At 41.5% G+C, this 13215-nt stretch overlaps 1 protein-coding gene across 1 annotated transcript; it reads right to left on the minus strand.

Moving 5' to 3' along the window:
- Positions 1–2026: 2026 nt before the first annotated feature.
- Positions 2027–3938, minus strand: LOC123876822. Its single transcript, XM_045923187.1, has one exon. It carries the CDS (start codon positions 3855–3857, stop codon positions 2028–2030), a length of 1830 nt encoding a protein of 609 aa, XP_045779143.1. The 5' UTR covers positions 3858–3938; the 3' UTR covers position 2027.
- Between the last annotated feature and the right edge of the window lie 9277 nt (positions 3939–13215).

Here is a 13215-nt window from a genome sequence, read left to right on the forward strand (position 1 = left end):
GGTGAGATCATCAGCATAACCAATGGTGTAAAATCCGCTTGTGTTTAGTTTGTTTATCAAGTCGTCAACTACAAGGTTCCACAAGATTGGTGATAGGACACCTCCTTGAGGGCAGCCTCTCGCTACTATGCCTTTTGTGACTCCGTTGATATCTAGTTGTATGATTCTTAGTTCTAGCAATGCTCTTATCCAGCTGCGTATAGTTCTTGGCGCCCCGTATCGTCCCAAGGCCCTGTCTATGCTATCAAAGGTAGTCTTGTCGAAAGCTCCTTCGATATCGATGAAGACACCCAGTGTTGATAGTTTGTTTTCTAGGTCATGTTCAATTTTGCCAACAACAGAATGCAGAGCGGTTTCCGTTGATTTGCCAGTGCTGTAAGCATGTTGGTGTGAGTGTAGAGGTACATATCTTAAGGTTCCATCCCTGAGATACCGATCAACCAGTCTCTCGAGTGTTTTCAGTAAAAATGATGTAAGGCTGATAGGCCTGAAGGACTTTGGTAAAGTGTAGTCACTCTTTCCAGGTTTTGGTAGAAAGACCACCTTTACTTCTCTCCAGGCTGTTGGGATATATTTATATGCTATACAGGCCTTATATATTATTTCCAGCCATGGTGTCAATTGAAGTTTTCCCCATTGTAAAAGTGCAGGGAAAATGTTGTCGGTCCCCCCTGATTTAAAAGGGTGAAAGGTGTCAATAGCCCAGCTGATTCTATCTCGCGTGACTGTGTTGTTAGCAAGATCCCAATCCTCATCTGTGGGATGGTTTCCTAGGTTGTGTTCCCAGTCTGCTGAGTCTACTATTCTACAGCCAGGGAAATGCGTTTCAATGAGCGTTTCGCTTAATTCTTTGTCATCCTTAGTGTACGTTCCGTCAGCTTTCCTCAGCGAGCCGAGTGTGCGGGTGTTGTCGTCTGCTAGAATCTTACGTATGCGGGCTGCAGTATCGCTCGACTCTATGCTTGTACAAAACTTTTGCCACGAGGTTTTGTCTTTTTCTCTGACGCGTTTGTTGTATTTGTATTGGGCTTCCTTGTAGTTGTCCCAATCTTGTTCTTGTCTGGTGTTTTTTGCTCTGTTGAAAAGATGTCTGAGGTTTTTCCTCATTCTTTCCAGATCTGGGCCCCACCAGCTGTTTTTTGACAGTCGATTTGTGTTGATTTTCTTCAGAGGACAAGCTTGTTCATAACTTGTCTTAATGCACTCCGTTAGTTTGTTTACGTTTTGTTCGATGTTGTCTATATCGTCGATGTCGTTAGGTTTGTTTGTACCTATCTGATGCGTTAGCAAGGTTTTGTATTTTAGTCTGTTAGTTTTCCTTGGATTTCTCTTTGGTGCGTGTTGGGTTATCATTAGATCTAGCTCATAGCATATCCGCCTGTGGTCGGAGAGCGAAGGCTCGTCGCTGACATGCCAGTTCTTTACTTGGTCTGCAGCTCTGGTTGACGCTAAGGTTAGATCGATTATGGTTTGGTACCTACTCGACACGAAAGTCGGTTCAGTGCCCTTGTTAGTAATTGTTAGGTTGGTTGTTAGTAGAAAGTCCATGAGAGTCTCACCTCTTTTGTTGTTGGCTGTGCATCCCCACAGGTAGTGATGTGCGTTGCTATCGACAGAGATAATTAGATCTATGTCGTTGTCCTCACAATGTGTTGTGAGGTCCACCAGTTCTTTTGTTGGTATTCGGTCTTCTATGGGCATGTAGAGTGAGACTAGGACCACTGGTCTTGGTGGTAGTCCCACGCCCTGTTGTATTCCATTTTTTATTTTGACTGCTGTCAGATCTCTGGAACAGTATTGTGTTAGTAGTGACGCTGTAATGCAGCGCGGAATGTAAATGCATGTTCTTGGTGCTTCGTCATTGCAATGTGAAAAGATCTTACCATTGCAGCTTCCGAAACCGCATATAGTTTTACCCCTGACCCACGGCTCCTGGATCAGTGCGATGGTCTCGGGTTCAACCTCCAGCTGCCTTCGTAGCGTGGCCGTGGCGAGATGTTTGTGCTGGAGGTTGGTCTGGATAATTTTTATTTTGTCGCCCTCTGCGCCGGTGGTTGTTCGGCGGGGGCTGTTGCGTCTGGAGCGTTGTGTGTCGCCTTTCTCTCCCGTGGTTTCGTGTTGGTCCGGGAGTCCGCCAGAACTTCCTCGATGTTGTCGAGGACAGCGCTCACGGAAGGCTCAGGTGTCACTGGGAGCTGGCCGGTTGGTCCATCCACATCCATGGCCCGATCCGCATCAGGCTCCTCTCGAGTTTCAGGCGCTGAGTCATGCCCGGGTGGTACATCACTTAGTCCTTCACTCGTGAAGAACCTGATGTAGATGGAGCCCGTGGAATAGGCGACCTTCCTGCCGCGCGCCAGAATCGTTGGCAGCTCTTCATTTGGGATTCCTAATATTAGGAACACACCAGGAGGGCTGCTGGTTGTTCTTCGGTAGCTGAACAGGGTCCACTGTGACACTCCGTACCAGGGGTTTTGGTGAGATAGGACCTGGTGTAGCTGGCCTATCTCCCCGTCGTAGTCAGGGACATAAAGTCCCGACCTAACCCTGACTGGAATCTCGGTCTGTCTTATCACAGTGAGCCCTGTTCCGCTCCTGGGTGATGTTAGTTTTGGCACCACGTTTATGAGCCAGTTACAGGCTTGGTCATCGTGGCACCACATTTTTAGTACGCCCTCGCTGAGGAAGGCCTTGCCCTCAAACGCCGGGGCGTATCGGGTTTGGCCTGGTGCCAGAGGCTCGATACAGGCCGCGAAAATCGCCTTCTGTATCTGGGCCTGAATGGCATTCGCCTCATCTTGGGTAAGGTCGACTCTGGGAGTGGTGGTTACAGCGACGCTCAGATGCGATTGGACTGCTGTGGCATAGGAGCCCTTCGCATCTCGGGTGTGTCTGTCGTCAGTCCGTGCGCGTTTGTGTTCCCCCCTGGGTGAGATCGTGTCGTCAAGTCTGTCTCTTTTCTTGTTCGTCTGACTAGATGACGTCCCGGGGTCCTGTCTGTCTTTTGTCTGTCCCCTGTTCCGCTTCCTAAAGCGCGGGCGTGCCCTCGCTTTAGGTGGGTTCAAGGTCTTTGGTGCGTCTGTTTTATCTGTAGGTTTGTTGGATGTTGTTTTTGTTGTTGTTGTAGTTGGGGGTCGAGCGGTGTTGGAACCGCCAGGGCCCGTTGCGCCCCGCGCCTGGATTGGGTTCCCGTCGGGGTCAGTGTGACCACCATCGTTCCCCCTGTCCTCGACTGCGGTTTGCCCAGCCCCGACAGTGTTGGTGCTCGACTCCCCCGAGGCATTAGGGTTGCGATCGGGGGCCGATACCTGCCCGCTCGCCTGTTCGCCTGCGGAACAGCCAGGGGTTGCGCCAGTGTCCGCAGAAGGCCGGCCGCCACTTAGTGGGGGTCGTCCCTCGCTTCCACCTTTGCTTCCTCCGGCCAAGTGGCTGGCGTCCGCGCTTGGGCAGTCGGGTTCCTTTCGCTTCCCGCCTCCGTTTTCCCTAACGTCCGTCGGTCTGTTTTTCAATTTGTCCGTCTGTTCGTCTGCCTGTGTGTCCGTTTGTTTTCGTGTCCGTCTGTCTGTCCTGTTCCCCTTGTTTTTCCGTCTTTGCTTGGGGGCCACAAGCGTCCATGTGCTTGCGCTGGCAGGCACAGGGATCGCTTCGGCAAGGGAGGACATGTCCATGTTAGTAGCCGAGGTCGTTGTTTTCATCATTGTCGAACCGATGGTTTGCGGGTCTTTGCCCCCTCCTGATACGGTGGGGCAGCCTGGGCCCTGGGCGCCGTCGGTAGACGTCGCCTGGGTGCCAGGGTGGGATTTGGGCACTGAGCCGCTACCCACCAGGAGACCGAAATTAGTTTTAAGATCCGCCATTTGTTTTTTAAAAGTTTGTGTGTTATCTGAGTAGTGTTTGTGTGTGTCTCTGTGTGTAAGTGAGTGTGGAGTGTGCGGGAGTTTAGGATTAAATTGAGGGACTTTTATGATAGGACATTTGGTTTAGGAGTAGGATGGGGCAACACGGGAAAGGGTTACTTGGACACTGCTCGGTGTTGGGAGTGGTACCGTAGCAGTCCTTCTTGTCCAGGGTCCTAGGGACGCCGGCGATCCGCAACCCCGCCGACCCGCCCGGTTGCATGAAGGGTGCCTCGTATAGCCGAACCAGCGAATGTCTAGGAGCCACCTAGTATAGGCTAGAACCCAGATCATTTGCTAGTTCAGCCACGCCGGGAATGTAAACCCTTATATACATCCGAAATTTTCAAATTTCCGTGGGATAGGAAAAAAAGAGCAAAGCTGCAGGCAGTGTTAGTTTGAATATAAAGCTATGAGGATTCCCAACACAAGTGTGGGAAGTAGCCCATAACAAACTCAGGCTGGTACAAACATACGTGTACTTTAGTTTTTTTTCTATTAGTTAAGGACTAAGGTCACAGGTTAGTCAGAGGTAGTTCATTTAAATAAGAGTACCCTTTAAAACCTTAATCGTGAGTAAAACGACAAAGTGGAAATCTACATATAAATTGTCCGAGTCTCAGACAGGTCTGCGTAGAGAGAATAGATTAACAGCAGATGTGGGGCGATTTAGCACTAATGGTTGTAAGTAACCCATTTAGTCTTAGTTTTTAGTCTTTACTCACGGTTTCTTACGAAAAGAAATTTAATACGTTTGGGTCCGTTATGATCAATTCCCAATATAACCACTTCTCAAACCTCTTCCCGATAAGATCACTTCCCGATATGAACACAGCAAGCTCAAAATCATTTAAGTATTCAAAGTAGGTACTATTGTGCACCTTTTGATGGTCAGAATTGTTAGATTTGTAAGACGATATAGTCAGAATGAATAATAATAAAATCAATCAATAGAAAAAATGTTAAACCGGGGACAAAATAAAAATATGCTGATAGTCTTTAACTTAGTTAAAGATTTTGTACTTAGCTGTACAGCTTGGGTTAACAGTTGAGGCCAATGATAACAATATTATAATTTTATTGACAAAAAGCCAAAAATCAGGAGCTCTTAAAACCAACTCTTCAATCCGATCCGCTCTAACTTCGGACCCGGTTTTTGCCTGCCGGTTAGACCTCGGAAAAGATTGAAGAAGAGACTCCGGCTCTCTAAACCCTTCACTAGGGTTCCGCGCTCGGTATAATCCAAGTATCCAAGTCGACTGTATGAACAAAGAACACTAATTAAACGGGGTGTTCATCTGACTTCGTGTTTGTTTCTCTGCCGCCGAGACACCCCGTCCTAACATTGGTATTGGTATTGGTTGGTGTTGGTATAAAGCATGCATAATATAGACGAATATAGCTTTAAAAATATTAGAAGTGGTGGGCGATTTAGATAAACGCTCACTTTAGAGTGGTCGTAATCCAACAGCGCAAAGAGTGTAAATCCGCTTGCAGATCGATTAAATCTGCATATAAATCGCGGTGGCTGGCAGTGAGAGGCGACAGGATCGGATTGAAAGTAGATTGGCACCAGATGTGGACCGTTTCATTGCTAACTGCCGGCGACGATGTGTGCCCGATATCGACTGATGCAAATCACTCATTAAGGTTTTCGGGGAACGAAATAATTTTACAGCACTATATTTTGTGCCAAATCTCTCACGCGACCCGTGACTAGAGGTTTAAAACTACCGTAAACTACCAAATGGTCATGTAGTTTACGGTAATTTTACAGGATAGATAGGCGGTAGATTTGATAGTTTTGGTAGTTTATTAGGCAAAGTGTCCGGGGATCCAAATAATTTTACAGCACTAGATTTTACGTCAAATTTTTTGCGGGACTCGCGATGTGGCTATGCAACTCACTGACAACATTTTTTCTAATATATTTGGCACCATTCGACGCGGACATGATTTGTCCTACCTATATTTACCAACTCATTACTATTACCTACTACATATTTATCAGTTGTACCTACAGTAATAGATATAGCTAGCTCAACATTTTCAACAAAAATAATTTATTAACTTTATTTATTAATAAGTATCATTAGTATGTATACGCATATAATTATTTACGTTAGTATTATAATATACAGAACTATAAACGAAGTAGTTGTTAATTTAAAGAACTATAGTCACTTTAGACTTAATAATCTTCAATAGTTAGGTAGTAGGTACATAAACACCGTTGCCATACTCAGAATCTGTTTGCAGATTTTAATCTGCATATAAATCGCAGCGACTGTCAGTAGAGGCGACATGATCGAATTGGAATGTATTGGCAGCGGGCGAGAAGCAATTCATTGACTGACTGACGGAGCGGAGTATGCGGTTGAGATGTGTGGACAGATGCAAATCACTTACTACTCAATGTGAATTCGACAAAGGCTTAGAAAGGACGGCTAAGCTTAGCAATATAGAGATGTCTTTGTTGCATAATTTTTAAGTTTCCGTACAGCAAAAGGAAAAAATCGGCCAAGTCGGACTTGCAAACGAAGAGTTCCTGGTTCCGTACCATCGTACAAGAAATAACACTTTTTAATTTTCATGACGGCTATTTTGAAATTTTTATTGAAAATTTCAACTCGTTACAGCATGCTGACAGACAGACGGACGGACGAACGGACAGATGACGGAGTCTTAGAAATAGGGTCCCGTTGGCACTCTTCAGGTACGGAACTCTAGAAATTACTTTATTTTAACTCAAAAATTATTTTATCACCGCGCAATTAGAATCGAGTTTTATTTCACAATTTGCGTGATTGCATGAATTTTTCAGTGTGCATTTTTTGTATTATTTTGATGCCAGTTCATCAAGCATGTATCATGATTTCCCCATGGTGCGAGCACCAGTGCCTATTAATGATTCTCGTATTTTAGCGAAATGGCTAGCAATTTTTATACGTGCAACCTATGCATGTTTTTAGTAGCAATTACGAAGTGTGTAAAACATTAAAAAAGAAAATCGATTCGGAAAATAAAACCATATCTTCCAAATCGATCTTCTTTTTAAATCGAATCTAATAAAATGTCTATCATCAGATCTTTTCCCTACCCATCAGCTTTATCAATTTATTTTATTTTTAGCACAGAGATATATTACGTCCCATAGACGGAAATAGGTTTCTTTTTATACGGTTCCCACGGGATTTTAAAAACATAAAAAACTACGCGGACAAAGTGGCAGTTATCATCTATTTTCTTTATTAAAACCCTTTAGTGCTACTACATATATAGTAGTAAGTTAAATGTGATATTTGTATTAGAAATTGCAGTAGACTATTAATTTTCATACTTAGGGCTGATTTTTCAATTGCTAAATAAACTTTATCTGATGATTAAATTTAACATTTTGGCAGCTTTCCACTACAAAAACTGTCAAAAGGTCAAATTTATTCCTCAGTTAAGAATTGTTTGGCGATTGAAAATCGGTCCTAAGTAATATAATACCTTTTTTTAAATCAGATACAAGTTAGCCCTTGACTGCAATCTCACCTGGTGGTAAGTGTTGATGCAATCTAAGATGGAAGCGGGCTAACCTGGAAGGGGTATGGCAGTTTTCATTAAACCTATACTCGTTTGGTTTCTACACGACATCGTACCGGAACGCTAAATCGCTTAGCGGCACGTCTTTCCTGATAGGGTTGTAACTAGCCACGGCCGAAGCCTCCCACCAGACGATGATATTGACAGCTGTGATTTATTTACCTACTCATGCTGAAGCAAAAACAAAGCGATCGAAATGTTTGCGATTAGAGTCTGTCAAATCTACTCTATACTACTCTATAATGAGATATAATATAATATACCAAGCTAAAGACGTGTCAAAATATACGTAAGTTTGGGAGTTATGAGGGAACAGATTTGTCGTAATTGGGTTAAAAGGTTCGTTTATTAGTAGTTCTCTAACAACGATTTATCAAACAAAGTTTAAACTTTGGCTAAAAGGTTGAATAAATTCTGTGGCTGTAGCTACGCTCGGCCAAAACGTTTATGAATGCATTGAAGTACCCATAAATCCAGCTGTCATCTAAGCAAACCATTTGAATACTGTTTGAAAACGCCACGCATGCACTATTGTTATAAGTAGGGCTACCATTTCTATAGTACGACTAGAGATTGTTCCGGTTCAAAATTCAAAAACCGCGAATTTATGGTTACATCACAAAAAAAATCAAAATGTGTTCACAAAAAAATAATTTATTAAATCACCTTCGTGACTGACCTAAAGTCCTTGGTCCTGCGCCTAATCTCTCTCCAGTCGTGTCAGAGTTCCGTCCCACCGGGCTATGAGAGTGAGGTAAAACACTGTGTTTATCCACATACTTGTGCACTATAATATCTCCCGCGCAGTTGGTTAGCATCGATGGAGATTGGCCCCCGTGGCCGAAATTCGGTATTTATTAATAATAATTATATAATAATTTATTATTAGTATTGATTTGTACAAGGTTACTTAAATACATAAGTGTCTATCCTATTATATTCATATGATCTGGTGACCCTAGTAGACTGCCCCAGTGCTAGCCGGCCACTCCAAGCGCGTAAGCAATTATGTTTCCGAGTGTACCCTCTCTATAAACTGCCTTTGTCTCGTAGATAAATACAGTTTTATTCTTGCGTACGGTTATTCACTTAAAAGACAAGTTAATATTTTGTTAGACGAAATAAAAGGATTTTAGAACTGTTAAGAGAAGTTTCCCTAGCGCCATACAAAATTATTTTGGATCCCATTTGAATACTAACAAATCATACTTAATGAAATTCTACATTTTCTAGACACTTTCTAAAGACAAATATTACGTGTTTGTAGTTTTCCAGTTTTCTGTAAAAATGTGAAGTTTTAAAGTTATAAGGGTTCAAAGCTATGGGAAGCGCGCTAGGGTTACTTCTCTTAAAATTGTATGAAAACCCGCAAAAAAGTAACCGCTTTGCGACTACTGAACCAATTTGTGTGTGCGACAACGCGATGCAGTCAGGTTACTTCAAAAGGAAAACCCTTACAGGATCACTTTGTTGTCTTTCTGTCGTGTGTGTCAATGAAAACCTATGGGGTACTTCCCGTTGACCTAGAATTATGAAATTTGGCAAGTAGGTCGGTCTTATAGCACAAGTAAAGGAAAAATCTAAAAACCCTGAATATATACATCACAAAAAGAAGATTAAAATGTGTTCATGATTAAATGACTAGTTTACTAATTCACATGTAGATGACACTGTTCGTCATTAACTGGCAATTTGCACTTAAAAGTGTTATAATATCTTGTACGATTGTACGGAACCCCTGGTGTGAGAGACCGACTCGCACTTGACCGGGTTTTTTTCACTGTGGTGTGGTCCGCCTAAATAGACATCTACGTAATATTTCATGAGGGCCGAAACTAAGCTCAAATTGAAATGTAAATTCGAAATTAACGTCATATTGGGAGTCAAATTATTATGGTGCAAATGCAAATGGATCAAAACAGGAACGTTCATGCAATCAATTCTGTTTTTGTATGATTTCGTAGCCATTCCGCTACGCTGCTACAATAGCTCTACGCAGCTACAAACTAGTCTACGCTGCTGTCACGTCCATCCCTGACCATTATTCACATTAATATGAGGGTTTTCTTTCTTTATTCAAGTTACAAGTTAACCCTTGATTGCGATCTCACCTGGTGGTGAGTGATGATGCAGTCTAAGATGGAAGCGGAAGCTCGATTTCGTAACCTGCATCAATCATTGGCTAAATTATGCTAGTCTTGTTGCAACAATACATTGTAGCCAATAGTGAGCGAGCGTCAACCAAAATCAGAGGTGATTGCGTGACATTGTAGCTGTCATTCTAAGGAATCTGCTGCGGGTTAAACTTAGGAAGGATAGGTATGGCAGTTTTCTGTGGTTTTATTAAGCCCACCCCTCTTATTGGTCTCTACGCGGCATCGTAGCGGGACGCTACGTTGTTTGGGGCACGGCTTTGTCGGTATAGAGACCCTTCTGTATTCTGTACTATCCACGGCCGAAGCCTTTCACCCAGACAACAATAATAATTTCTTGAGACAATAATGATTTCACGAATAAGTACTACATGAGATGTTGGTATAGTAATAATAATCGAGACAGGCAGCTTAACTGTCTGAGGAGGCTATCCAGCCAAGTGTGAGTCAGACTTACGCACCGAGGGTTCCGTACTTGGGTATTTTTTCGACATTTTGCACGATAAATCAAAAACTTTATACATAAAAATAAATAAAAATCTGTTTTAAGAATGTACAGGTAAAGCCCTTTCATATGATACCTCACTTCGTATAGTTAGTTATCTTACTTTGAAAATTGAAACACATTTTTTTTAAACGATGTAACCACAAATTCGTGGTTTTCAGATTTATTCATGTACTGGTGCTATAAGACCTACCTACCTGTCAAATTTCATGATCCTAGGTCAACGGTAAGTACCTATAGGGTACTTCCCGTTGACCTAGAATCATGAAATTTTTCTTGACAGACACGACGGACGAACGGACGGACGGACGGACGGACAGACAGACAGACAGACAACAAAGTGATCCTATAAGGGTTCCATTTTTCTTTTTGAGGTACGGAACCCTAAAAACAAAATCAATATGGCGGTCGTATGACACCATTTTTAAACATGAAAATTTTAACTTTTTAGTTTATTTTTTTTGAGGACTTGTTTTATATTTAAGTAACTGATACTTACAATTCATTCGTAACACTAATGTATGTATATCATTAACATTCCATGCTAGAACCGGGTATTCAATGAATTACATTACACAGTGGAATTGGTATGGCTCCGCACGTTTAGATTCTAAAATAATATAAACATTGGTCCTTGCAATAACGAGTTTCGCTGAATATTAATTAATTTCGCACATTCGATAAACTGGACTTGTTTATACAAGTCTGTCCGAAATAACATTTTGTGAAAACAGGTGACAAATGTTAAATAGACTATCGTATTTACCTAATAATGAATTTATATGTGTTTTCATAAGAGAAAATGTTTATTGAACAATGCACTGAACCCTAATATAATAAATTCCTTTACTAGCACGTATGATTTTAATATTTTAACAGGTTTTTGCAACGACCTTTACATCTTTTTTTTTTTTCTCATGTATTAGCCGAAATTTTAAGGCTGCCTTCACATTGAAGTTGAAGCATTGCATATAACTATGTCATGGATTTAATATAATAAATTATATATAAGGTACCTATATATTTAAGTTCTAGGTTCGTCAATTTTACATTTTGTGATTGACGTGAATTATTTTAAAATTAAGTAACTGACGCCACATCTGCAATTTGAAATAGCGATATCCTAATATTTGACCAAAAGTCTATATACAGTACTGGGAAGTTCCCTTTATCCGTGCTAGTTTAATCAAATAATTCAACGGAAGAGAATTCATTAGTTAAATATTATTATCATATTCGGAAAGCGTTTTATTAGCCGCCGGTTATACTTTGATGAAAATTTAATGTCCTTCCTCGGGAACTGAATTGAAGCCGAGGTAATATTCAGAGCAAAATTTTAATTAAACCCGTTCTTCGGCAATAAAAATAAAATTTAGATTCTTAGTATTTCGATTTTTGTTAGAGCTTCAAGATTTGAAAATTAATTTTCAAAGGAGTCCTTTGAAAAGAGCACGAAATGTAAATTGTGGCGGCTTCAGGTTAGCTGTTATGCTTTCATTAACCGAATACGAAAAAAAGCAGCAATTTGAATGTCGATGATTTTTTCTACAATGTCCTTACCGATCGTTCGTTTTTATACTTTATTTTTCCACTAAAAAAATATAGGTTGTATGAGCGTCTTTATGTTATCTATCGGCCTATAATTTTAAGGGGTGGTTCCGAGACATCAAAAACTGGTGCTGTGTTGGCGCATCGGAACAAGGTTTTTTCTTACGTAGGTAGGTCTGAGTTATTATCGTAATTTCCATATTGTACCACCTTTAATGTATATCAATTTATCTTTGCCGATAATTTAAACACGGTGAAATTTTTAGTGGTTTTTAGTGGTCGATATAAATGGCCGAATGGATAGTACTGCCTAAGACGTAAGCCACCGGTCTAAAACCACTAAAATTTCACCGTATATTATTTTACTAGCAATATTAATATCGGGCTTGTATAGCAACGTGCTCGCAAGTCAAAGTCACGTGAACGTGTCTATAGAGTTTGTTAGGTATAAGCAACGTGCCTGAAAGCCTGAGGTTTGTCTAGACCGATCATACACTGACCAAATATTACGCGGATGCCACCACATAATTTAAAATAGGTAGAACCTTCAATTCACCTTCCTTTCATCCAAACCTTCATTTCAGAGCCTCGATAGCTCAACGGTTGAGGAGCGGACTGAATTGCGAAAGGTCGGCGGTTTAAACCCCACCCGTTGCACTAGTGTCGTGTACAGAAAACTGTATAAGCAATTAAATCAAGCATATACCTACTTAAATCGGATTAAATTATTCATATCGTATGCCTACTACCCCCACGGGTTTAACCGTTAACATATGTACCAAATTCTATATCGATGGTTTTAGCCCTTAAATATTTATTAAAGGTCATTTTATCAAGCAACCTTTGACCGCAACATACGGCGCGCCGTATGTTCTATGTATTTACGTGCGAGGTCAGATCGACCGACTGTTTTTAATAACAATCATTTAAACTAATCGTATAAGTATGTCTCCCTAATACATGGTTTCACTTTTTGATCGATAGTATGTTTTACCCGGTATGACTATGTTCACATAATCCAGGAGCCCGTAACATATATCCGTAACGCGGATATACGTAGCAAATCCAAATTACTAGCACAAAGGATAAGCAAGCTGTGTAGCAGTGGGTAGGCTAAGTTTGTGCAGAACTTTACTTAATTTTTAAAAATTAGTACTTACTAGCTGACGCCCGCGACTTCGTCCGCGTGGGATTTAGGTTTTTCGAAATCCCGTGGGAACTCTTTGGTTTTCCGGGATAAAAAGTAGCCTATGTACTAATCCAGGATATTATCTATCTCCATTCTGAATTTCAGCCAAATCCGTCCAGTAGTTTTTGCGTGAAGGAGTAACAAACATACACACGCACACACACACACACACACACACACACACACACACATACAAACTTTCGCCTTTATAATATTAGTGTGATTGGCGGCCTCCAGATTGCTGGACTTTAGGTGGCGGGAAGTGGCTGAATGAGAAATGTGGAGGACTGTGTACAGCGTGCCTTCGAGAAGGTTCGTTTCCAGCAGTAAATG

Source organism: Maniola jurtina, chromosome 22 (assembly GCF_905333055.1).
Source record: "Maniola jurtina chromosome 22, ilManJurt1.1, whole genome shotgun sequence".
In the NCBI taxonomy this organism is placed as follows: Eukaryota; Metazoa; Arthropoda; class Insecta; order Lepidoptera; family Nymphalidae; genus Maniola; species Maniola jurtina.